We start from the raw sequence: 27729 nt of genomic DNA, 5'->3' as shown, positions 1-27729 counted from the left end.
TCCTTCTAGAGCCTGGCCCCTCAAAAGAGGAGTCAATTTCTTTTCCTTCTACTCTCTAGCTCTTTACAACGCCATCCCAGAGCTTTAGAGAGAATCACTTAAAATTTTGGTTTGGCTCATGTTGAGTTTCTTCCCAAAATGGAAGAGGGAAAAACACTCAATGTATAATGAAGATCAGATACAGGACAGCTATTTATTTCATTCCAAATAAAAGAAATGTTTAACACACAAAAGATTCACAAGAGCACATGGACAAATTTAAACATTAAAAAGGCAAGTTAAAATTACTATTATACTCTCCTTTGAGACTGATACTTAAAATATTAAGACATGAAACATTAAGACTTAGTAGGATTGTCAATTAGATACTTCATCTCTTGGGTCTGTACTCAGAACAACTATCTCAGAGTCCGTGTATTCTGACTGGTCAGGCCAAGGGGCTTGTGCACCTCCCCCATCAATGTTCATCTCCTCAGAGAGGCACGATATAGACTCTAGGGGATATCTCTAGTAGTGTAGCTTGCATCAGCATCAGGTAAAGGACACGGGAACTCCCAAGGAACCATTCCTCTCAAAATCTGTCTCTCTAGATTGTGGTTTGGGCTGCTGTGCACTAGGCAGACAAGGCAGCCAGAGGCTTGGAGAGGCCAGCTCAGGGATCACCTGGAGAAGCTCCTGCTTTAGTAGCCATGTGCTTTGTGAACTCCTTGAGGGGATAGGCCATCTTTTGGCCTTTCTTTGTATTCCCATCATTTAGCAGTGAGGGATGTATAGTAAGTGCTTATACATACATACATCACATATAAATGTTTGCTGACTGACCATTAATGCCAGGGTTAAGGAGGGCGCCCCTCTCTTACCACTTATAGGTAATCTTAGAGAGGGGTTCCAAGCTACACATCCAGGAGAGTAGAAGAAGGGATGGGGAATGAGAGTAGAAGCTTGCTTTCTCTCTGTGTTGTTTACTCATGTTTCATTATTTAGATTTATGAGGTTCTAAGTACTATGCAAATTCAGCTGTTTTGATGCTTCAAAGAGTTACTTATTTTCACTGTTTTTCCCTTTAGTGTTTATGCATATTTTAAAAAATAATATTTCCCCCAATTACATATAAAAATAATTTTTAACATTCATTTTTTAAAACCTAGAGTTCCAAATTCTGTGGAAGAAAACTCAAAACAAAAAAAATAAGTAAAGTGAATAATAATAATATTCAGACTCCATCATTTCTTTTTCTGGAAGCAGATAACATTTTTCATCATGAGTCCTTTGGGATTGTTTTAGATCACTGTATTGCTGAGAATAGCTAAGTTATTCATAATTATTTATCATACACTATTGCAGTTGCTGTGTACAGTGTTCTCCTTGTTCTTCTTACTTCACATCAGTTCATATAAGTCTTTCCAGGTTTTTCTAAAATCATTCTGCTAATCATTTATTATAGCACAAAAGTATTACATTACAGTCATATACCCCAATTTGTTCAACCATTCCCCAATTAATGAGCATCCCCAATTCCTTGCCACCATAAAAAGAGTTCCTATAAATATTTTTGTAAAAATAGGTCACTTTCCTTTTTTATTTTTATAATCTCTTTGGGATACAGACCTACTAGTGGTATTGCTGGATCAAAGGATATGAACAGTATGATTGCCCTTTGGGCTAGTTCCAAATTGCTTTCCAGAATGGTTGGATCAGTTCACAACTCCAACAACAGTACATCGGTGTCTCAGTTTTCCCACATCTCCTCTAACATTTGTCATTTTGCTTTTCTGTCATGTTATCCAGTCTGGTAGGTGTGAGGTGGTACCTCAGAGTTGTTTTAATTTGTATTTCTCTAACCAATAGTGATTTAGAGCATTTTTTTATATAACTATAAATAGCTTTGATTTCTTCAAGTGAAAACTGCCTATTCATATCCTTTGAGCATTTATCAACTGGGGTGTAACTTGTATTTTATAAATTTGACTCAATTCTCTATATATTTGAGAAATAAGACCTTTATCAGAAACTTGCTGTAAAAAATTCTCCCAAGATTTCTGCTTTCCTTCTAATTTTGGTTGCATTGGCTTTGTTTGTATAAAACCTTTTAAATTTAATATAATCAAAATTATCCATTTTACTTCTTGTAATGCTCTATCTCTTGTTTGGTCCTAAATTCTTACCCATAGATCTGAGTTGTCTCTCCTTTCAAACTGGTCCACGGTCCCATAGATCAAGGGGGCTTTCCTGATTAGTTTCCATTACATTCACATAGTATTCCAAAAGCTTACTGACTTAAGCTATTAAAACTTAAAACTATACAAGGCTTTTGGGATACCAAAAGAACCACTAGACCTAATGGTGCTAAACATTTGTCTCGGTCTTTATACATTTGTCTTCAAAGGGGGGAGAGAGTTGCTCTTGAATAGTGGCATTGCCCTACAAGGATGCCAGTTATCTTAGAACAGATGCCAGTTAGAAAGAGTATAGATGTGAGACCCCAATTGTCTCTAGTCCCATAGGTAGACTGTTAGTTCAGAAGTGCAGCAGGATTTGAACTCCAAAGGCCCAAAGCTATTCAGTTCAAACATTTATAGAATTTTTAGACAAAGATGATCTGGCATCGAGGAGAAAGCCCTGTCCCCAGTGAGACAAGGCTGTGGGGTAGCCTGGACCATTTAAATGAGGTTATTCTCTAGATTATCCAATAAGGAATGAGGAATGAGGGGCAAGGAGCTGGAAAATTTAACACTAACTGTTCTACAGCATAAAAATGACTGGGCCAGAAGAGTTATCAGGTCAAGCCATGAATCCTGGGGGCTGGGGCCAACCAATAAAACTGGATTTTACCACCTCATAATAACATACACATCCTGCTGTATACTTTGCTTGGTTTAATTCTTCCAGACAGCACAAAGTGCATTTAGCGATTTAGTCGCATTGCAGTTGGGAATGCATACATTTTTAAAAGCTTTACAAGTAGTACAACTTTGTGTCTCAAGAACTCTTAAGTATAGTATATTCAGTTATAGCAGTGAGTGTACCAGTAGTTAGTATATAAGATATGTAATATCTCTGCAAAATAAAAATTTACCTTATATTTCTACAACTTCTTATGTGATCCTTTCCCTTCAGACTCTTGATAAAATTAACTAAACTGACTTATACTGACAGCCCCCATTTCCTCAGTGTATATCCCCAAACTGCCACCTTTTAACTTGATTCAACCCCCACTGATCCCCATGTTTTTCTTCTCCTTGAATTGAGTCTCACCTCCTCAATTCCTGCCCCCTACTAAAAGTCTTTATTTATTTTTTTTTTGGTAGACCTTCCACTCTCTGTAGGGCCCCACTTAACTCAGTAACTGTTCTTCCTATGAAAAAAATCACCTTTGGGGGCAGCTAGGTGGTGCAATGGATAAAGCACCAGCCTTGGATTCAGGAGGACCTGAGTTCAAATTTGGCCTCAGACACTTGAAACTTACTAGCTGTGTGACCCTGGGCAAGTCACTTAACCCTCATTGCCCCACAAAACAAAACAAAAATCACCTTTGTGCCATCTTCCTATTTCTTACTTGTCACACCTTCTTGACTGGCTCCTTTCCCCTGAGATTTTGTTCTTGCTAGCATTGAGCTCTGCTTTCTTCCTGGATTGCCAAATCCAACGTTGACTCCTTTCTCTTGTTTCCTTTAAAAAATATATCCCTCCTGTGTGTATCTCATGCACTTTCTGTGTTGTAGCTCTGCCAACAACTTGTATAAAAACTATCCACTCACAGATCCTACCTTAATTCCATATGTCTTCAAAGGCTCTCTTTTTCCTAAAATTGGTTTTTAGAGTGATGTTGTATAATCTTCCAGCTTCTATGGGAGTTTGTGAGAGGAGCAGGGAAAAAAAGGACTTGAGACATATAACGAGAAGGAAATCAGTAGGCGACTTGGAGTGGTTTGTCCTACTAAAGTGGTCAGAAGTTAAATTTTGGGGAGAAATGTGACAAAATTTTGGAGAAATTTGGAGAACAGTCTACAGGCCCAGATACTGGCCCATATTCTACTTCCAGATTGCAAAAAATATCAGGAGCCAGGGCAAGAAAGATGTAAAAAGGATCAAAGATGATAAAGATTAGGGGGTAGAGGGGCAGCTAGGTGGAACAGTAGATAAAGCACCAGGACTGGATTCAGGAGGACCTGAGTTCAAATCCAGCCTCAGACACTTGACACCTACTAGCTGTGTGACCCTGGGCAAGTCACTTTGCCCCTCTCAAAAAAGAAAGAAAGAAAGAAAATGGGAAAAAAAGATTAGGGGGTAGAACCTGAGGAGGAAAACTTAAGAAAGAGAAGAAGGAGGTAGGTGGCAAGATAAGTGAAAAAGGAAAGTAGAACAATGAGCAGGTTAAGTGATTGGTAGATGGGGCTGATTGTTAAAAAAAAGGAGGGAGTAGTGTCCGGTGAGAGGAACAGCAAAAAACCTTGTGTAGTTGTGCTGTACAATGTGTGTGTGTATGTGTGTGTGTGGGGGGGAATGGGGGGGGGTGATGAGTCATAAGGCTGGAAACGTATGTGAAGGCCAAGTTATAAAGGGCTTTATTTGATCCAGGAGATTACAAGGAGCCACTAGAGTTTACTGAGTAGAGGGGTGACAGAGTCAGAACTGTGCTATAGGTAAAGGAGGACGGATTGGAGCAGCAAGAGAACTGAGGCATCTGCCCTTTCCTCCTCCCTTTTTAGAGGTTGACCAGCCTGCAATTTGAGTAATTGCTTGGCCGGGGCAGAGAAAGACAAACCACACACTGTGCACATCATTAGAACATTTTTGCTTCCCTTATCTGCTGGAAGCAATATCTTCAGCTAGTACCTCATCTGGCTAACTTTCATGAGCTTTTGTGCCAAATTTTCTATTGAACAGGCCTGTTCATCTGCCTTGCTGATCTTCGTGTCTGGAATTGTTCTCTGTCCTCACCCTACAGCCAGCTTCCTATTTTTTGTTTTCTAAACTTTGAATTATTCCTCCTCTTCTGCTTCATTCTCTTCCAGTTATCCCTCCGTAGGTGGGCTAGAAGACCACAGGAGTGCCTGCTACAGCTTTTGCTGTAACCAAAGGCAGAATGTGATATGCATATACTGCCAGGTCCACCCACGCTTATTCGTTCATTACATATGAACGCAGTCTGTCCTTCCAAAACCTTTTCCATGGGGCAGGGATATTCTGGGCCAAAATTCTGATTTAGGGTTCAGGAATCAGCGACAAATTCTATCAAGTAACACGGTCTCTGTGGAGAATGTGCTGGTTGCCAATGTCTGATGGTAGCAGAGAGAGGGATTATCACTTTCTAAGGGAAGCCCTTCATTCGTTTGGAAACTTTTCCCCATGATAACCAGTGGGCAGCTAACCCTTCTAAGTAGGACACAATGAAGACCATTTTGGGGAATCTTTGGAATTGGAAGTCCATGAACAGCATTTATTAGGCCAGGAACTGTAGAAATTATCTCACCTCCTGAAAGAAAGGGGAGAGGCAATGACTTATAGTACTATCTTAAGCAGGGCCTTGGATAGAGCCAAGAATTCACTTCTCACACAGTTGCAAATCCCCTTTGAAGTGTAGTTTCCCAAGATTTGTTCCAGTTAGTTGTCAGGAGGAGTAAAGAACTCTGGAGCCCCCTACTGGGGGGCTAGCAGGGCAATCAATCAATCAATTCACAAGCATATGTTTAAGTACCTCTTATGTGCCAGGTAGTGTACTAGACACTAGCGATACAAAAACAAAAATAAAACATTACCTGCCCTGGAGGAGCTTCAAGTCTGCTGACAGAAACAGTTACACCATTTTCTGAACTGAGTCATGGGGGAAGACATTTGATTCCCATTAGAGGAAGATAATTGTTTTGTCTTGGTCAGGAAAGTCAGTCTTCACTTAGGGATTCGTGTAATTACCAGGGTATAGGGAAAACTTTTCTTCTGGAAAAAAAAAAAGATGCGGTTTAAATAATAATGTATAGATTAAATTCAGAAGCCATATTTAATAGTCCAACTATCCAAGGGGCTGAGAAGAAGATGGAAAAAGCCCTAGAACAGAGATTGTAAGTCAAGGAGATGCCCATGGGAGCAGCAGGCTTTCTTCTAAGAGTACTGACAAAATGCCTGTCTGAAATCTGCTTCCCAATTATTTTGTCCTTTTATGGTAATTACTCCCTGGTTTCTTTGGCTTATAAGCATGATAACAGGCCTTGTGGTCAGGGGGTACATAGTTATTGGACAGGTCCACCATGCCTCCTCCTGATTCAGCCAACCTATTGAGACTGTTGATTTGAATTTTCCTTCCTCTCTTCCCTTTTCCACACATAGTCCTCATGTCCTAGGATCTTCAGTTCTTCTACTTCCTGTATGCTTGGGCTGTCTATATAGTGAAGTAAGATTTTAAAATGGGACTTTTGCAGACAAAATGGACCATCTAGTGAGTCAAAAATACAACTTTGCTACATAAATTACATATGAGTTTCATCAGATTAAAAGTTTAATAGATTACAAGTGGTAGGAATGATGTTTGTTTCCAGAGACAAATAATCTTCACATACACTGAAAAGGCACAAGTCAGGAGGACATAGGAAAGGCATGTACATAAATAATGATTTCAGATATATGGGTAGAATAGCCCAGCTGGGGAATTTTGGAATGAGTAATATAACTCTTCTCCGAGTGTTTAAGTAGTCAGAGTTAAGCACAAAAATGAAATATGGTCAGCAAAAAACATCATGATAAATTGTTACTTGAGTGATTGTGCAATACTGGAAAATTTTTGGTTAGATAAGCAGATCTAACATGGCATAACCCTAAGTTTTCTGTCTTTTTTTCTGTTAAAGATGTACTGCCATAATTTGTATGCTTTATGTGTCATAGTTTCCTTTCTCCTCCTGTCCCATACTTCTTCTTCTGTCATTACAGCCTTCATTCAGTTCAACGTAAGAAGCATTTGTTGCTTTTTCTCCAGTACTGTGATAGACATTGAAGACATAAAGACAACCATATAAACAGTCTCTGTCCTCAAGGAACTTACTTTCGTTTTTTTTGTTTTGTTTTGTTTTGTTTTTGTGGGGCAGTGGGGGTTAAGTGACTTGCCCAGGGTCACACAGCTAGTAAGTGTTAAGTGTCTGAGGCCAGACTTGAACTCAGGTACTCCTGAATCCAGGGCCGGTGCTTTATCCACTACGCCACCTAGCTGCCTCAGGAACTTACTTTCTATTGGGAGAAACATATTCATAGATTAAAAAATACACAAAATAATTTTGGGGGGAGGGAGCACTGGCAATTGGGGAGATCAGGAAACACCTCAAGTGGGAGGTACTTTTTGAGCTGAGCCTTAGAGGAAGCTAGGGATTCTTTGAGGCAAAGGTTAGGAGGGAGAATATTCTAATCTCTCAGCATTTTTTCAGGCCATTCCCTCCTGCTCTGACTTCCCTTCTATTCCCAATTCAACTCTACACTATCCTCTCCTCTCACATCCCTTGCTTCTTCATCATATTCCTGCACATCTCTTGTCAAACTTTAGTACTAGATTACTTTAAACATCGGTCTTTTCCACTCTTATTTATATATTGCTGAACAAAGTTGGAGGAAGTCACTTTATAACTTCATACTATACTATACATACTATGTTGTTGTTTTTTGTTTTGTTTCTTTTTGTTTTGTGGTGACAAAGAATTAGAAATCGAGGGTATGCCCATCAATTAGGGAATGGCCGAACAAGTTGTGGTATGTGATTGTAATGGAAAATTCTTGTGATATGAGAAAGAATGCATTCAGAAAAACCTGGAAAGACTTAAATGAACTGATGCAAAGTGAAACAAGCAGTACTAGGAGAACATTGTACAAAATAACAGAAATATCGTAACTATGAACAGCTTGAAAAACTTAGCTATTTTGATCAAGACAATCCCAAAGGATACATGAAAAGCCCTGTCCACCTCTAGAGATAGAGAACTGAAGAACTCTGAGTGCAGATTGAAGTACACTTTTTTCACTTTGTTTATTTTTCTTATTTTTGTGTGTCTGTGTATTTTCTTTTGCAACATGGCTAATGATAATATATTTTATATGACTTTACATGTATAATTGATTGCTTTCCTTCTCAAGGGGTGGGGGAAGGGCAGGAGAGAGGAAAATAATTTTTTTAAAAGATTGCTAAAAATAAACAGGAAGCAAACAAAATTTCAGGCTATACAACTTCACTTGAGCCCTAATAGTTAAAAAGCAATCTTTTTTATTCTTCCCTAATTGATTCCCTATCTCAATCCCTACAAATGTTTTTCCTAAACCTTTTCTCTTCAAGTCTCCCACATTTCTACTCTATCTCTACCCCCTATCCCTAAGCTGAGAAACTCCTTTCTTTACTGAGAAAATGAAAGTCGTTTAATTTTGGATCCTTTTTTCTCCCCTTCTCTTCCTGTCAAAATTTGACCTTGCATTCCTCCCCTGCTAGCTTTTTATTTTCCTTGATTATAACTTTCCTTTATTTATTTATTTTATTTTGATCATATTTATTTCCATTATTTATTTATTTCATTTTCCTCTTTCATTTGGCATTGAGGTTAACTCTTCTTGCTAACACCAACTGTTCCTTTACATATGCCTTTGATTCCATCTCCTCTCATCTTTTCCAGTTTATAGTAACCACAATAATCCTCAGTCTCTGATTGTTTCCTTACTGCCTTCGAACCTTTTTGTCTCCCCATCCTTTCAAACTATCATCCCCTCAAACTATTGCTCTGTGTTTCCTTTCTTTCTCAAACTCCTAGAAAAAGTTGTTTCTGCCTCCACTTTTCTTCCTCTCTTTTCAAGCCTTTGTAATCTGGCTTCTCTTCTTATCACTTGACTGAAAAACTACTCTCTCCAAATTTACTAGTGATCTCTTTTTTTTTTTTTTCAGGGCAATGGGGGTTAAGTGACTTGCCCAGGGTCACACAGCTAGTAAGTGTCAAGTGTCTGAGGCCGGATTTGAACTCAGGTACTCCTGAATCCAAGGCCGGTGCTTTATCCACTATGCCACCTAGCCGCCCCAGTAGTGATCTCTTAATGGCCTAATCTAATGGTCTTTTTTCAGTTCTTATCCCTTTCAACATTACTGACAGCTCTCTTCTCCTGGGATAGTCTTTTTTCTCTGCTTCTTGTGGCTTTCTTCCTACTTGCCTTATCATTCCTACTTAAACTCCTTCATCCATATCATGCACCCTTAATGTGGATGTTTCTTGAGCCTTACTCCCTATTTTTCTCTGCAATGCTTTCTCTTGGTCACCACATTAACTCTAATGAGTTTAATTATCATCTCTATGCTGATGACCCCTAGATCTCTCTCTCCAGTCCTGCTCTCTTCCCTGAGAGGTAGATGGTTCAAGCTGGACCTGGAGTAGCGAAGACTTCAAATTTGGTCTTAGAAATTTAACAGCTGGGTGACCTTGGACAAGTCTCATAGTCAATAATCAGGTGAGGCAGAATGATCTGTGCTTACAAGTTTTTGTTCATAGTAACAATCACAAGGTAATTTTAACTTGTCTTTTTAAAAAAAATTATAGATAAAATAATTGTAGGAGAGATTTGTTGAAATACATGATGTACTTGAGCTGTCTACTATGTAGTTTAATATTATATAATTTTGTTAATAATAATTCACATTTGTATGGTATTTTGTTTCTTTTTCTTTTATTTGGAGACATTTGGAGTTAAGTGACTTGCCCTGGGTCACACAGCTAATAAGAGTCTTGAGGCCAAATTTGACCCCAGGTACTTCTGACTCCAGGGCCCCTGCTCTATCCACTGTGCCACCCAGCTGCTCTGGCACTTTTTTTCCTTTTTTTTTTTTTTTTTTTGGTTTTTTTTTTTTTTTGGTGGGGCAGTGAGGGTTAAGTGACTTGCCCAGGGTCACACAACTACTAAGTGTCAAGTGTCTGAGGCTGGATTTGAACTCAGGTCCTCCTGAATCCAGGGCCAGTGCTTTCTCTACTACGCCACCTAGCTGCCCCCTGGCACTTTGTTTTTTAAAGAACTTTCCTCATAGTAGTTCTGGGAGATAGAAAATACAAGTATTAATATTCCCATTTTGCAGGTGGGTAATGATGCCAATATTTACTCAATATATGTTGATGAACAGCACCTTTTTTCCCATATTTTTCAAAAGCTCTCTTGGGGGAAAAACAGAATTAAGAAAAGGGATAGGACCATTGTTTAGGGTAGATGATAATGAATGATAGGAAGAAAAAAATTATTCAACTTTGATTTTGCTCTTTTCTCTGCCAAGGAGAATAATTATTTGCCTAGTAAGTTAGGAACACTTGTATTCAAATCCAACATTAGACAGTTACTATTTATGTAACCCTGAGCAGGTCATTTAACTTTAGTCCTCAGTTTCCTCATTGATAAACTGAGGGAGTAGGAGTTGATGATCTCTAAGATCCCATTCAGCATTAAATTTATGATCTATGAAACCCACAACAAATTGAACAAGTTACCAGGCCCAGATTAACTATATCCCAGGGTAATGAAAACACTAGTGATGTGATTTCTGAGCAATTATCAATGACCTTGAAAGACTGCTGAGATACCAACACACACACACACACACACACACACACACACACACATGGACTATATGAATATAATTATAAAACACTATTTAAGGAAATACAGACCTAAATAGTTGAAGAAATACAAGTTGCTCCTAGGTTAGCTGAATCTATATAATAAAAAAAAACAGTACTACCTAAATTTATTTACCTATTCATTGCTGTACCAAACCACCAAAGGATCATTTAATAGAGCTAGGAAAAAATAATAACAAAAGTCATCTGGAGAAATAAAAGGTCAAGAATCTCAAGAGAAATAATGAAAAAAAAAAGTAGGAAGAAGGAGGCCTATCCCTACCAGGACTTAGACTAATACTATAAAGCAGTAATCATCAAAATGCTTTGGTATTAGTTAGAAAAGAGATTGATCAGTGGAAGAGATGAGGTACAAAACTTAACAAAAGCCAATGAATCTTAGTAGCTTAGTCAGAGACTCCAAGGGCCCTAGCAATTCTAAACTTCTGTGATTTTATTATATTAGGGAGAGAATGACCTGCTGAGTTGAATAGAGGACATGGTGACTAGAGTGGCACCCACCTGAGAGATCAGTTAAGAGAGGCCCTCTGTCTAGATAATCCCCTTGGCCTAGAAAAACATGGAGGAACAAAAAGTAATGATGCTTGAAATTGCTTTCGGGACCTTGATACACAGGTTAGATGGTCTTGCTACAAAATCTTGGTGCCTCTGGGACATTTCAGATAAAGGACCAGTAGAGGGCTATCCCACTACAGTTAGTTGAGGAGGTGTTCTGTAGAATAGAGGACCTTTTGGGGGCAGCTAGGTGGTATAGTGGATAAAGCACCAGCCCTGGATTCAGGAGGACCTGAGTTCAAATGTGGCCTCAAACACTTGACACTTACTAGCTGTGTGACCCTGGGCAAGTCACTTCACCCTCATTGCCCTGCAAAAAACAAAACAAAACAAAACACACACAAAACAAACAAGCAAACAGAAAGCAAGCAAAAAACCAAAATGGAATAGAGGACCCTTTGAACATGACACTTGTAACCTATGGAGGAACTAGTAGGAATACCACATGAAAAGGAGACCTAAAGATTTGGGCTACACTGTGGTACACAAACATGTGGGCATGTGCATATGTGAGTAAAACTTGTTTATACTTTTTTTTTATTCTGAATATAATAAACAGCAAGTAAAATGGGCATTTCCATATACATAGTAGAACACAAAAAGAGAATTGCTCATGAAATTACAAATCCATGTTGTACAGATTACCTTTCTTCTTAAATGTAAAAACAGTAAGTAGTACTGATAATGACCCTGTGATATAATACATTCAACATGTCAAAGCTATCCTACTTATCTGTGGTTCTTTCTGGCAGCTTTTTCTGTGTATTATGTGCTTATTCACTTGCTTCAGGACAGCTGTCCCCAAAGAAGGGTCCATATGGAGACAATTTGAGCCAAGATCTTGAATAAGAGGAAGCTTGAATTTGGAATGCTGTGGAAGACTGTCAGCGCTGTGTTGGCCTCTGGGCAGCCACTGACTGGGCAGAACAGACAAATTAATGAATGGATCTGAAGGCAGCTTTTTTACAGCCTGCTCTAGTCATTGTAGATCTCAGGGAGATAGCCAGCTAGATGGGAGAGTGTATAGAGCACTTGATTTGGAGTCAAGAAGACCTGAGTTGAAATCCTGCCCCAGACACTTACTGGGTGTTTTATCTAAGGCAAGTTACAACTTCTCTCAGCCTCAGTTTCATTATTTGTAAAATGGGGATAGTAATAACATCTAGCTCTCAGAATTGTTTCAAGAAGCCAATGTAAAATTTAATATGTAAAGAGCTTTTCAAACCTCAAAATCTTGTATAATACTTAGCTCTTATTATTATTATTATGGCAATTTATGGTGTATAACCACCTAGTAACAGCAGTGAGTGCCAACCTCCCTCAGTTGTCCACAGACCCAGGACTTAGGCTATAAGCCAGTCTGCCCAAAGATCATAATACTATACTGAATATATGTCAACATGTATAAATATATATCTGATGTCATTTGAAGGCACTGAAGATTTTTGATACCTGTGGGTATATGACACTCATTCTTCCGCCCCAGAGGATAGATTACCAGAGCATTCCATAGTGGCAACTATTTGCAGCAGAGGTTCCTGGATTCTGAAGCCAGTGATTAATCTGACATCCAGTGCCGTGGAGATGATGAGTAAAGAAACTACCCACATCAATAGGTCCAGGACCACATAAAGAGCAGAGAATGCCAGTGTGGATGAGCAAGTGAGAGCACCCCCTGCTGGAGCAATGCCGTATAGGGCTGACACGACACACAGACTCCACCTGGAATTAATGGTTATGGTAACTGGCTAGTACTGCAGTTCTGTTTTGTTCCCTATTGGCTGTGATACAAACCCTATTTGGGTTTTCTGTTCATCCTGTGAGTATTGTGAACCGTGAACTATGTGTTTGCAAGGGGATTTGGGTGGTCGAAGTTTTCAGATTATCTGGTGTTCCAAAGAAAAGAGAAACCCACCAGAGTACATCCATTCCCTCATGGTCTGTGAGTGAAGCTGACACAAGGCTTACCAGAGACACCTACATGTGACTAAAAGTTGTCCCCTGATCTGCAAACACTTTAACACGACCCTTACTTAGAAACAGCTGTTGTTCTTCCATACCACACACACATCTGCAGCTGGAGCTCTAGCTACGGCTGCCAAGGATAAAGTCCTTTGTGGAAAAACTTGTAAGTCTTCAGAGACTCTTTCAGTTCAAAAGTGGAGTAAGAGAAGCAGCTGTGAGGGGAGTCGGCCTTGGGAACAGACTCCCAGGTACAACCAACCATCTTCTCCCATCCTCCCTGAATTTTTCTATTTTATTTTGTTATTTTGTCCGAACTTCCACATGTAAGACAATCATTTGGGTCAACAGGTTTTTAAAATTTTTACCTCTTTTTAAAAAATTGCTTCTCAGGATATTAAGGAGTTTGTCATTCCTGCATTAGTGCAATTTAGGATAGTCAGAACGATTCTTCCCCTTTTATAAGAGGACAGTGTTGCTATGAAATCTTGAGTGGCCTTCTGTGTCTCTCACATGAGTGTAATGTGGAAATGGAGAAAGAGATCCTGGCCTCTGGTTAGTAATGAGATGGGCCAGTCCATCACCATGCAGGCCACCCATAGGTTAGGCTGGGGCCTTTCTTCTACCTGGTGGTAAGGCTCCTGGGTAGTTCCATGGAAAAGGGAAAGTTCTGCTGCCTTGGAGGGAAACATAACAGCCCTTCTACAGTATAGTGGTGTCAAACTCATATACAAGAATCGCTACAGGATGCATGCTGACTTAGAAAACCACACATGTTGTATTTCTCTTCTTATTAGTAAACAAACACATCTAAATCAGATAATATGGTTCATTCAGGCCACATTCTGGAGTTTGTGGGTCATGTGTTTGATGCCTCTGGTGTAATGGAAAGAATATTGCATTTGCATTCAGAAGACCCGAGATCAAAACCTGATCCTGCTACCTTAGGCCAGTCAGTGATCTTTTGGGGATTCATGTTTCATCATGTTAAAATGAAGGGTTTAGATTAGATGATTTCCTCAATTTTATTTTAGCAGTCACCCAGGTTTGAAGACTTTGGTATCATCCTTTCCTTTTCATTCTCCCCCTACATGTCCAGTCAGTTGCCAATTTCTTGTCATTTTCTATCTTCCCCTGGCATCTTTCATGTATGTGTGTATGTATGTGTGTGTACATATACTTATGCACCATGGTATATGTACATACATATACATATATATGGAGGGGGAAGAGGAGAATGAGAACAGCTGTTCTGGTGACTTCCTTCCTACATGCATTTTATTATATTATATATGCAGATTTGTTTCGTGTACAATAATTGGTTCTACCAAAATTTATGTCAAGGCAATCTGTAATTGTAATTCTTTGCCCCCAAACCAACACAGGTGTAATTTGATGTTTGCTGAATGTAATTCACCCATTCAGGTGAAGGTTATCACTTTTAGTTAATATTTTGCGATTAGACAAGGTAACTTCCACAGCCACAAGTCACAATTCAAAATATAACAGTCACATCAGACAAAAGTCCTAAAAGATGAAGACGACATTGTAAAACGTGCATGTCACTTGCATTAGACCTGTTATGAGAATAATGTGTGTATTATTTAGCTCCTTTATTGTCATATACTGGAAGGGGAGGCTGGCTAGCTTGGCCCACGTGAAGTTGTTGCAATGGGTCCCTTCTCCTTGGACTCCTCTTTCTTAGGACCCTGATTCAATTTGTAGCCTGCTAGGGCAGCCCTTATTGAATCTTCAGCAGGCATGAAGCTGTTTAACTGGAGGGAGGCACAATTCTTGGCAATATTTGCATTCTTGCTGTTAAGCCTTCTTCAACCATTTTTTCATTAACCCACTCAATGCCCAGTGAATTCTAAGCAATGGAAGACACAGCAAACGTTTATAATCTGACATATATAATCATCTCCTTTTCATCCACTTGCACCTGTGATTTCATTAACATCACCAGAAGCTGGCGTCCCTGCCAATCCAATATTTTGCTGTTTTGTCAAGGGACCCTGTGTTTCTGAGATTCTTAGAATGGTCATCTACCTTCCCATCATTCAGCTGGGCCTGGACAGCTCCCAGCTCATGGGCACAGAGGTGAGGCCATCTCATCCCAGCTGCTCTTAGCAGTCTCTACTGCCACCACACTGTAGCCAGGGATTTTCTTTAACCTCAGTTACAACCGTGTCACACACAACTCCCTTTATTCTAGAAACTCTAGTGTTTTCCTATCACCAGATCAAAAAGACATTTTGTTCAGCCTGTAAAACTTTTCACAATCTGGCCACATCTAAGGTTTTCTTCCTTTTTCCTCCCTTTCATGCACCACATGGTCCATCTCTACTTCCTGTTATACACACACACACACACACACACACACACACACACACACACACACAGTGCTCCATCTCTGGCAGCCTCTTCATGTTTTCCTTCTTCATTTCCACCTCATGGAGTCCTTGCTTTCCTTCAAGACTATGCTCAAACAGTACCTTCTGCTGTAGGTCATTCCTGGAACCCCAAAGGCTCTGCCTTTTTATAACATTAAACTTTCCACACAAGTGAGGCATCACTCTTCAGTGTTAATAAATAGGTCCAGATCTTCCAGATCATTTCTCTCCAAACTCTTATCTGAAAGTGTGATCGCTTCATTTCTTACATTTTAGTGATACATATTAAGAGTTCTTTTTCTATTCATATTGTGTATGAAAATGTTCAGAGCAGAAGCAATATCTTACATCCTTTGAAAATAAATAGGAATCTCTTCCTTTCCACAAAAATACCTCTCCTCTTATACAGACACAATGGCCAGGTAACCAAGGATAAAAACCTGAGGGCGTGGCTTAATCATCTAGAGCACTAAAAGAACGAACCAAAGTGATCCAGGACAGCAAAAAGGGCCTGTATTGTTTGGTTGTTTTAGTTATATTGGGAACAAAAGGAGGATGATGGTTGGGACAATAGTGACTGACGGCAGAGAGGGAAAGCTTCTTTATTGTTATATACTGAAAGACCAGTATATTGTTATATACTGGCTGGCTTGGCCCACTGAGGTTGCTGCAATGGGTCCCTTCTTCTTGGGCTCCTTTTATTTTCCTCCTCCAAGAAGAATGAATTCTGAACTATAAATGACTGTCAAAGAGTTGACAAATTAGATAAATAAGGAGATAGTAAGGGAGGCCTTGATTACCATGGGTGAATTCGTCACCCAGTCCAGATGAACTGCATGCTTGAGTCCTGAAGATTGGTGGATCTGATTGCTGACTCACTGTAGTATAAGTTTGAAGAAGGACAGATGTCTGATTTTCAAAAGAGGAAAGAACAATATTAGGAAACTGTTAATAGACCAATAAGATTGACTTTAGGGGCGGCTAGGTGGCGCAGTGGATAAAGCACCGGCCCTGGAGTCAGGAGTACCTGAGTTCAAATCTGGCCTCAGACACTTAACACTTACTAGCTATGTGACCCTGGGCAAGTCATTTAACCCCAATTGCCTCACTAAAAAAAATAATAAATTAAAAAAAAAAAGATTGACTTTAATTCTTGGAAACATTCTAAGATGGATCATTAAAAGAGAAGGTAGTTGAAAGGGAAGCAGTGATTACAGTGAGCCCACACAGCTTCCATCAAGAATAGGTCATGGAAGAAAAAACAAACAGGTAACTTTCATTTTCTTCTATGAAAGAATGACTAAACTAGTAGTTAGAAGAATGCTGTAAATATAGCTTACCTAGATTATAGCAAAGCTTTTAATAAAAGTTATTTCATACTTTTCTGGCAAAGAAGATGAAAAGATGTTGGCTAGATGATAATAGAATTTAACATACTAAAAGCTAGCTGGATGGCCAGACCCAGGAAGTAGTTTTTAATGGCTCATTTCAGTGTGGCAAGGGCTCTTCAGTGAAGTATGCCAGAGATCTGTGCTTGGTCCTATGCTGTTTAATGTTTTTGTCAATATTTTGTACCAAGGCACAGATGGCATGCTTATCAGATTAGTAGATGACACAATGCTGGGAGGGATAGTAAACATACTAGACAATAAAGTTAGGATCTGAAACAGTCTTCACAGCTTAGAACATTGGACTGAATCTAATAAGATGAAATTCCAGAGGGATAACGTCATGTATTACACTTGGGTAAATGAAGTGGATTCCACAAGAACAAGATGGAGAAGGCAAGGTTCAACGGCAGTCTGAAAAAGATCTGAGATTTCTGTGGACTGCAGACTCAGAGTGAATCAGAGGTATGCTATGGCAGGTAAAAAAATCTTACAGCAATTTCAGGCTGCTTTACTTAAGCGAAACATAGTTATGAGTAATGCAAAGGAGACAGTTGCATTGTCCTCTATCCGCAGATCTCATCAGGAGCATCGTGTTCCCTTCTGAGGACTACAGTTGGAGAAGAACACTGAGGAGCTTAAGTGTGTCCAGAGAGGGCAGCTAGAATGGTGAAAGACTGAGGCCATCTCATATGAGAATCAGTTGAAAGAACTGGGCATGTGATGCCCAGGGGAAGGCGTGGTATGAGAGCCATTTCTAAGGATTTGAAGGGCTGACATGTGGAGGGACCAGACCTGTGCTTGGCCTCAAAAGGGCAAGACCAAAGCAGTGGGTAGAAGTTGCAAAGAGATGGGTTTTGGCTGAATATCAGGAAATGCTTCCTAACAATTAAAGCTATCCAGAAGTAGGATGGGGTGGTGGGAGCCCCCAGGAGACAGAGGTCTTCAGGCAGAGATTAGATGGCCGTGTCTTAGGTATTTTATAATGGGAATCCTTTGGTGTGTGGGTCAGACTTGATGGGTCAGTTGGGTCAGTTGCTGAGATCCCTTCCAGCTTTCAAATTCTATGATTCTGTGGACCAAGAAACTATGTTAATCAAATATAGCTATTTCTTCTTCCTGTTTCACTATGAGGCAAAAGGGTACATGAAGAACTCAAAGGGAACAGTGTAAACCCCACCCCCACCCCCACCCCCAGTGTAGGCCCTGGTTAGTCTCTCTGCCTCAAGCCTCTCTCCCTCTACAATCCATCCTTCACTCACCATATCCTAAAAGCCAGAGTCTGACCCTGTCACTTCCTATTCAGTCAACCCTAATCCCAGTGACTCTCCATTACCTAAAGGATCAAATAGAAAAATCCTTTGTTGGCTTTTGAAACTTCATAACCTGGCCTCTTGCTATTTTTCTTATCATTTTATACTTTACTCTCATCTACATACAGTTCAGTGATACCTACCTCCTGGCTCTTCCTTGAACAGGACACTCTATCAACCTTTTCATTGGCTGTTCCTTATGCTTGGAATTCTCTCCCTCCTTATTTCTGGCTTCCTTCATGTCTCAATTAGAATCCCACTTTCTGCAAGGAGTCTTTCCTGATACTTCTAATGATAGTGCCTTCCCTTTGTGATTCTTTCTTTCTTTCTTTTTTTTGGTGAGGTAATTGGGGTTAAGTGACTTACCCAGGGTCACACAGCTAGTGTTAAGTGTCTGAGGCCAGATTTGAACTCAGGTCCTCCTGAATCCAGGGCCGGTGCTCTATCCACTGCGCCACCTAGCTGCCCCCTGTGATTGTTTCTTAATTTATTCTGAATATAGCTTGAATATATTTTGAACATATCTTTGTACATAGTTGTTGGCATGTTATATTTCCCCATTAGACTGTAAATTCCTTGAGGGTAGGGACTGGTTTTGTTTTTCTTTGTATTCCCAGTGCCTATAGCATCATAGGTACTTAACAAATGCTTCTAGGAAGTCCAACCCTCTCATCACTTCTGCAAGCCTAAACAGAAGGAGTAGACTGTCTTTAGAGATAATGAAATTTTAGAATCATATTGAGCTTGGTCACATCATACCCTGTGAGGTACATGGGAACTGAAACCAACTTAGGGAACGGCACATTCATGTTTTCCATTGTGTCAGGGTAAAAGTTTTCTTCTTTGATGCTTTCCATGTTGTCTGGTATCTGTAATTACCTCCTGCTTATTATGTTTATAATGATAGAGTTTTCATTCTTTGAATCTTGTAATGGCAAATGTAATCCTCTGACACTGAGGAATGGAAAGGAATCAACATTGCTTGCTATAGAAGACACATAATACATATTTCTACTGCTGCATGAGCAACAGCTTGTTTTCCATATTGATCCGCCCAGGCCAGCAACCTGGAGAGGACACTCCAGCACAGCCACACTGTGGCCTGTGGCTCTACAAGGCGCTGATCCATGGTCGTCCGCGACTGACGGAGGCCTACTACTACTACTACTACTGCTGCTGCTGCTGCTACCTAGTCTCTAAAGTCGTGTTAAGACCTTTTATTGCAAATCGATTCTCTCTCTTCTGTGGAATTAACATGTCACATGATGAATCTCAGGGGTGAGAAACAAGGAAATAGAAGCACCTCTTTAAGGCCTGGGTCCCTAATCCTAGAGAACAACTCAAGATCAGCATTAGCTCTTCACAGATAATTGGTATGAATCCTTTTGTTTTTAACTTTGCCCTAAGTCAACTGACATCATACATAAAATATCCTTTCTGGTGCTATAGCACCTTGACATCACCCTGCATATCCTCCCTTTGTTTTCTAACCTTGATAAATTAGAAAACAGTTTAGTCCCAAGCTCTCCTTCCCCTTAGACAGTTGCCAGGCTCAATGATTTCAATGCATAAATCTCAAGTCAGAGGTAGAAAACAACATTTTGTTCCCCAATAATCACTATCCTGTAACTTCCAAAAGGAAGGAGCATGTCTATCGTAGCAGTGGTGCAACTTTTCTTATATAAAAAGGAAAATTGGGAAGCCGTCTCTGGAGCTGCCACACCAAAGGTGTCAGACTTGTGGACCACAAAACTCCTAACCATTCTTGGCCCGAGGGCTGTACAAAAACAAGCTAGGGAAATGGACTCTAGTTTGCTGATGCCTAATGGAAGAAGTTAAATGATCTGTCCATGGTCACATAGGTGGAAAGACCTTCCTTAGGACTTAAAAAGTGTTTGTTTGGGTTTTTTTGGTAGCCTTCCTAAGTGTACAAATCTCCTATGACATTTTGTATTACAATCATGTGGTTATGCCATTCCCCTGCTGGACCATATGCTCCCTAAGGGCACAAGCTTTGTTCTATATATAATCTTTGTCTCTCTCCTAACATTGGAGTGTTGTGTTTTGGGTTTAATTCAATAAAGAGTTATTAAGCACCTACTCATCAAAAAATAATGCTCCTAAGTGCTAGGAAAGAAATGTGTTGTTTCTAGTATTAATATAATAAGGCCAAGGGCCATCCCAAGGAGGATATGCAGCAGATCCATACTCAATGAGGTTCTTAGACATTTTAATACTGTTGAAAATTAACCTCAAGGGCAGATTTGAAGGATGAGAGGAGTCAGTATAGCATAGTGGATGAAGAACTGACTGTGGAGCCAAGTTCCCATGCTACCTTGGATATGTTCTAGCTGACACTTAACTTCTCAGCCTTCTAAGCAGCTCTCTAAGACTCTAAGTTGCAGAGGAGGTGCCTACAGGCACTTGTAAGAATTCTCTCATCCTGGAATTCCTTCTACCAGTGAAGTCACAGGTCCAGTATCTACCTCTCTCCTGTAGTAGGTAGCATGTAGCCTGAGGGATGTGTGGGCAGAGAGGAAGGGGCAGTTCCATCCATTTTGCCCAGTTGTGGCTAGGAAATGCAGGTCTTTTTTTCCCCTCTTTCCCCAATGAGTTGGAAAAGGTCCATTTCCTATTTTTTTAAGTTAGTGTCTATCTGTAGTATTGTGATGCCTGAAGCTTTCTTTCCCTCAAAGGGGACCACCTTAGGGGATCATCTGGTATAATCCTATCATTTTACAGTTGAGGAAGTAGATGCCCAGAAAAAATTATATCTTTCCTAGGATAACAAAGAGACTGACCACAGGTACCAAGTTTCAGAAATTGGATAAAATCCAGGTCCTTTGGCTCCAAAGAAGTGCTCTTTCTATTGAATTATGATGTGTAGGAGGTTCATTGTAGAATCCTGCCCCACTTCCAGTTCCTTGCTTTATAGTCAATTTTTTTTCCTGCAGTTGTGTAGTAGATGGGTTTCCCCATCTTACGTTCAATGAATTGTTAAGAGGAGTTGGCTGCCTAATGAGTTTGTTGTTTTTCCCTTCCATTAGATGGACATTACTGTGGAGACACTCTTTGGCTTCATGCAGGAACGACAGAAAAGGTACTCAAAGTATGCCGAACAGATCCAGAAGGTTAATGAAATCTCCTCCATTCTGCGCCGCATACAAATGGGCATTGACCAGACTGTACCTCTGATGGAGAGACTGAACAGCCTGCTTCCTGAGAATGAGAGACTGGAGCCCTTTAGCATGAAACCAGATCGAGAGCTCAAGTCTTAGTTGTTTCCCACCCCCTTTTCCTAGGACTGACCAGTGAGATTCTTCTCCGTGGAGGGATAGAAACCACCAATGCCCTGAGAATATTTGGAGCTGTTATACCACTACCAGGCAAGACTTGGCTTTTTGTTTGGGTCTCCTGCTCTCCATGATGGGAAGAGAAGCAGTCCTGCTAGGCACAGGACTCCCCAATCTGGAGTCAAGAGGATTTTTTTCATCTCACCAATCTGAAAGTATTGAAGGCCAACATCAACAATGTTGCTAAAACATAAACCATTTAGCTCTTCAAAGAACTCCGCCCTAGAAATTCTTTGTTGCTGTTACTGTCGTCTTTGGGTGAAGCGTGTGCAGCCTATTTCCAGATAAGCTGGTCCAGTTAAAACAGGAAGAGAACTGGAGAGCTTATTTCCATGACTCTAGGTATTTGTCAGTAAATAACTGTTAAAAGACCTTTGGTTTATAGGGTTATAAATGAAAAACTTAAAGCCATATGTGTCTGTGTTCTTACTGGTCTTACACCAGCCATGCCAAGTCTTTTGGCTGGGGTGCCTTCTTCCTACTTTGGCTAAACCTGCATACATTTTAGTTTGGTTATGTTATACCCATTTTTGTGGGGATCCATATACACAGAACACTCTCTTTGGGCACCACCATCTAGCTGGTTCATATCTCTTTAATGATTGGCATCCTTGACCTTGCTATTGTATAGGTTTGGTTCTGTCATTATTGGAATCATAGGATTATAGATTTAGAGATGGATGGCACCTCGGGGTCATTTAGTCCAATAAGTTTGATTTTATAGATGAGAAAACAGAGGCCCAAAGAGATTGTGACAAAGAGGTTGGCAAATTAATAATTTTACTTAAACAAAAGGCCTGTTCAGGGTCTAGTACAGAACTCCATGTTCACTAAGCAGTCAGTGAGTCCTGGCTGGCTGTATAATTGTATAAAAGGAAGCCAGGAGACAGACATGAGGAAGGAGATTATTGTAGTCATGCTGTTTAAAGGTAGCAAAAGGTGTTTTAAGATAGGTAAAGGCAGCTTTCAAGGTCCCTTTTAAAATGTGATCCCTTGGGTGAATTACCATCTTCTTGCTGGATCTTAACCAGACACCCTGTTGTGAAATTCATGGAAATCAGATTTCAGTTTAAGCTCATAAAATAACCAAATGGAAGAGAAGACATAGACATTCCAGTCCCAATTTTAAAATGCAGTTTCAAAAATTAAGTTAAACTGCCTATGTAGGATTGCTAAAGCCAGTGAGAAGCTGGGATATGGATGCTGCCACTCCGTCAAGAAAGCCACCTAGTGAGCCAGTGCCAGCCACAGGGCAGCTGTTGCTATCAGAGTTTAGGGCAACCTCATCTCTCCCCACATTGTAAGGCAATTCAAAATCAATAGGTCCAATAGAAGCGAAGCAGGTGTCCCGCTGAAATGAATGGGGGTGATTAAAAAAGCTAACCAGGCTGGGACTAGGGGCCCCAAGAGGCCCGTTAGTCCTATTAGCCTGGTTTGCCATTAGTGTTCAGTTGGCCACACAGTATGTGTCTGAGGCCAGTTTTGAACTCAGCAAGAGGAGTCTTCCTGACTGCAGGCCCAGCACTCTTACCCACTGCGCCACCTAGCTGCCCGTCAGCCTGGCTAGGGCCACAGATTGTCAAGAGGCCGCTCTGACAAAAGGGAAGAAGCTATTTCCAAGGGGGCATGATCTCTGGGCATGAGAGGTTTCACAAGGACTTTAAAAATATAATTTCTTGAGAAAAGCTTGGGAGAGGGATTATCATGGAATCAAAGAATTTTAGAGGTGGAAGAGACTACCCCTAAATGAATTGAAGAGTTTCTAGTCCAACCTCTTCTTCCCCTTTATAAAGAAACAGAGGTCCAGAGAGATGAAACATCTTTCCACAATCAGTGAGAGGCAGAGTAGGAATTTAAACCAGGTTCTCTAAAACATACCCCTTCTTCTTTTTTTTTTTTAAGTGGGGCAATTGGGGTTAAGTGACTTGCCCAGGGTCACACAGCTAGTAAGTGTCAAGTGTCTGAGGCCAGATTTGAACTCAGGTCCTCCTGACTCCAGGGCCAGTGCTCTATCCACTGCGCCACCTAGCTGCCCCTAAAGCATACCCCTTCTTGAAGCAAGTTCTCAAGAAGGTCTCTGATTCAGTAGCTTGGCTCAGGGAATTTAATAAGTAGTGGAGGTTGAGGAATTGTATTTTTCAAACCTTGATCATCACTTATGCTGTTTTACCTAGAAAATCGAAACTCTGCATTTCTCCCTTTGTCAACAAAGAAAGTTTCTACTTGACAATGGCTCCATGGGTCAGATGTCAATATCCTCATTATACTTTGTGTTTTACAAAAACATCCCTCTGCTGACTGATTTCCTTGTACTAACTATGGTATAGATTTGTCTCTTTTTTTTTGAGACTAGGTCTCCCTATGTCATTCAGACTGGAAGTGCAGCAGCCGCTCATGAACCTGAGCCCACTGCTCATGGACATGAAGCTTTGACCTGCTCTGCTGCTGACCTGGGTCAGTTCCCCCCATCTCTCCTCTCCCAGAGGCTTACCATATTGGCTTTTGTCTTGCCAATGGACTTTGATGATTTTGGAAGAGAGACTTTGTACCACCCTGCCTCACTTAATCCAATTCACTCATTTAGTTGAGACATCACCTGTGATATCACTGGTCCTCTTCAAAAACGAATGACCTTGGGCAGTTAGATGGCGCAGTGGATAAAGCACCAGCCCTGGATTCAGGAGTACCAGAGTTCAAATCCGGCCTCAGACACTTGACACTTACTAGCTATGTGACCCTGGGCAAGTCACTTGACCCTCATTGCCCCACCAAAAACAAAAACAAAAAACAAATGACCTCATATTGGTGCTGATTTGGTGTGGACACCCAATTGGCTTGAGCCGTACTACATTTATTGCAAATCTGGACTCCCAAGCTCAAAGACATCTACCAGCCTCAGTTGCACAGGATGTGCTACCATTCTAGGGATCCTGACATTCTTAGGAATGGAGGGTTTTAGCTTAAGAGCTGGAAGGGACCTCAGAGGTCATCTAACCCAATCATCTCATTATTACAAATGAGGAAGCTAAGGCCATGAAAGGTATTCTACAAAGATAGAAAGTGGGGCATCTGTTATGCCAAACCTTTCTGCTGGCAACAAGAACTGGGTTTTTTCACTTAATTTCAACAGCTTAATGGTCTGGGGCATGGGGAACGACAGACCTACCTAACATAGCTCTAGCCAAGTATCTAAAAAATTCTTAGCCAAAAACCTCTCTAATTGCGTTTGTTCCCAGAAGTATATATGAAGCAGTACAACTGAACAAAGTGACTAGACACTCTCAAAGGTCTCTTCCAGCTCAAAAACCTGTGATCTTATGAACTAACAGCCTGTTCTAGTGCTGGACACAGGCAGGCTCAAATAGCCAAAAGGTTGGACAAACAAATCCTATTTGGTGCCTATTTGGGGGAGAATGAATTCAACCCTTTCATTTCCTAGAGAATTTATAGAGTCCTATGTTGAAAGGGACCTTGGAGCCCAGCTAGTCTAATTCTTTCATTTTACAGTACTGATTTAAAAAAAAAAAAAAAAGGCTTCAGGGGTGGCTAGGTGGTACAGTGGATAAAGCACTGGCCTTGGATTCAGGAGGACCTGAGTTCAAATCCAGCCTCAGACACTTGACACTTACTAGCTGTGTGACCTTGGGCAAGTCACTTAACCCTCATTGCCCTACAAAAACAAAAACAAAAAAAACCCAAAACAACAAAACAAAACAAAAGGCTTAAAAAGGTTAATACGGCCATACAGATAGAAATAATTCCTTCCTGCCAAATGTTGGGGTAGTGTTAATCTTCACGAAGACTACAAACCTTAAACCTTTTCTCTCCCTCCTTCCCTCCCCTATAGATAGCTAGGTTTTCTTCTCTGTATTTGTAGAAATTTGTAGAAACTGGATGATCCAGTATGCCAATTTTGGTGGGTCTCCTTGTCCCTGGTTAGTTATAGGCTTAGTTATTTTAGGAAATATCAAGTCTGCCTTGGTATCCAGTAACAAGGGTAGTCTTTTCCCACTTGTTTTAGGAAAAGGCCTATAGACGGTAAGTCTGACAGTCATGCTGGATACCCTATAGGAAAGGAGCCTTCTTCTTGAATTGGTTTAAAAATAAGTGGATTCGGGGCAGCTAGATCGGCGCAGTGGATAGAGCACCGGCCCTGGATTCAGGAGGACCTGAGTTCAAATCCGGCCTCAGACACTTAACACTTACTAGCTGTGTGACCCTGGGCAAGTCACTTAACCCCAATTGCCTCACCAAAAAAAAAAAAAAAGTGGAGTCCTAGTGAAGAAGGGCTTCTTTAGGATATAAGGGAGCAGACCATCTACCATCACTAGTCTAAATTAGTGCTTTTACTGGTGATAAAGCTGAAGGCCTGGAACAATTTTTTCTCATCAAAGTCTAAGAAAAGAAATTCAAAACTAAGAAATAGTCTAATTTTGAAAAGATGTGTTCCAGCCAAGCTATAAACATGATCTACCTTGTAAAAATATACATTATAGACCTATAGCTTAATGTTTTAGCTTGAAAGTTAGGGGTCATATGGAGACAGCATGATGATGCATTGGAAAGTGTTGGATTTGATGCCAGAGACCCTGGGTTCTAATTCCGATTGGCATTTATGAGCTCCGTGACCTTGGGCAGGTCAAGACCTTCTCTGGCTCTTCTTCCTGAACTTTAAAATGAGGGAGTTTGAAAGTTCTGGACTGATGGCCCATCCTGTCATCAAGCACAGAATGTCAGAGCAAGAAAGGGACTGAGAGAGTGGGGTAGTAGGAATAAATAACCCCGTTCAGCTCTAAATCTAGGACGCTAGAAATTATTCCAAAAAATAAATAAAAGGGCCCAGATATCAAATGACCGGCTGCCTGAAGTCACACAACTAGTCATTGGCAGAGCTGGGATCCAATCCCTGGTCTTAATTCTGCCCTCTTTCTTGGAGGACAATTGAAGAGATACGCAGTGTGTTTTTATGGAAAGGTGTTTAGAAAACATGTCATTCTTTAAAAAAAAAAAAAATGGATCTGTGGCTGACAAAGGTCTAGCCCAGGACTTGAACAGCCCTTGTCTAGAAGGGACTTGAAGGCTGCTGATTCAGTGGGGGAGGGATCACCTTCCAACAATGCAGTTTGGCACCGGCTTTACAACACATAGTCTTAGAACACTTCAACTTGCCTAGGGTTACTTACAATGGCAGTGCTGGGAGAGAGATGGGTGGTCTTCATAACTCAGGCAAATTCTAGCCTTTCTAGAGGTCATGATACCTCTAACTCTGGTTGGAGAAACCAGTGTGGTTCGAACATTATGGATCTAGTGGTTACCCACAAATAAATGGCAGACAACGGCATATTTATCCCATTTCCTCAGCCAGCCCTGCCTCTCCTATCCTGCACTCAGGACACAGAGCAGAGGTGGAATAAATATTGGTGTGCCCTGGGCTTCAGACACTCTTTCCATCTCCTTTCATTTTTGAGTCTAAGCACTCCTCCAATTTAGTGGAGTGAAGGGTAGATAGAACAGCAAGGCCTGGAGTCAGAAAGACCCGAGTTCAAATCCAGCCTCAGACACTTAAAAGCTGTGTGACCCTGGGCAAGTCATTTAACCTCTGCCTCAGTTTCATCATCTGTAAAACAGGGACAACCACCTTCCAGGGTAGTTGTGAGGATCGAATGAGATATTTGTAAAGCACTTAGCACAGTGCCTTGTACCTAGTAGGTACTTTAACAAATGCTTGCTTCCTTTTGGAAGTGTAACACCACTTGTACCCTTTTAAATGCTGAGAGAATCTGGCAGTAATAATAATAATGATAATAAAACATTTATATAGCCTTTATGATCTGCCAAGCACTGTACTAAGAGCCTTAAAAATATTTCATTTGATCTTCACAATAACTCTGCAATGTAGGTGCTGTTTTTACAGGTGAAGAAACTGAGGCAACCAGGGTTAAGTGACTTTCCCAGGGTCACCCAGCTAGTGTCTAAGGCTAGATTTGAATTTGGGTTTTCCTGGTTCCAGACTTTCCCAACCCCACTGCACTACTTAGCTGGCCCATAACTAATAGCTTTAACGTTTGCAAAGCACCAACAGATATCATTTCATTGACTCCTTACAACAACCTGGGAGAAGGAGGTGCTATTATTAT

General features: G+C 40.6%; 1 protein-coding gene across 1 annotated transcript in view; it reads left to right on the top strand.

Annotated features, from left to right (window-relative positions):
- Nucleotides 1-21997, top strand: part of BORCS5 (BLOC-1 related complex subunit 5) — a 79164-nt gene extending 57167 nt beyond the window's left edge. The window contains exon 4 of the mRNA XM_043969346.1: nucleotides 21287-21997. Coding sequence (XP_043825281.1) covers nucleotides 21287-21517 — 231 coding nt within the window. The 3' untranslated portion in view covers nucleotides 21518-21997. The remainder of the gene's footprint in view (nucleotides 1-21286) is intronic.
- Nucleotides 21998-27729: the final 5732 nt, after the last annotated feature.

The sequence above is a fragment of the Dromiciops gliroides genome, chromosome 5 (assembly GCF_019393635.1).
Source record: "Dromiciops gliroides isolate mDroGli1 chromosome 5, mDroGli1.pri, whole genome shotgun sequence".
NCBI classification, from domain to species: domain Eukaryota; kingdom Metazoa; phylum Chordata; class Mammalia; order Microbiotheria; family Microbiotheriidae; genus Dromiciops; species Dromiciops gliroides.
Note: the sequence above shows the minus strand (reverse complement) of the source record. Positions and strands in the feature narration are given on the sequence as shown.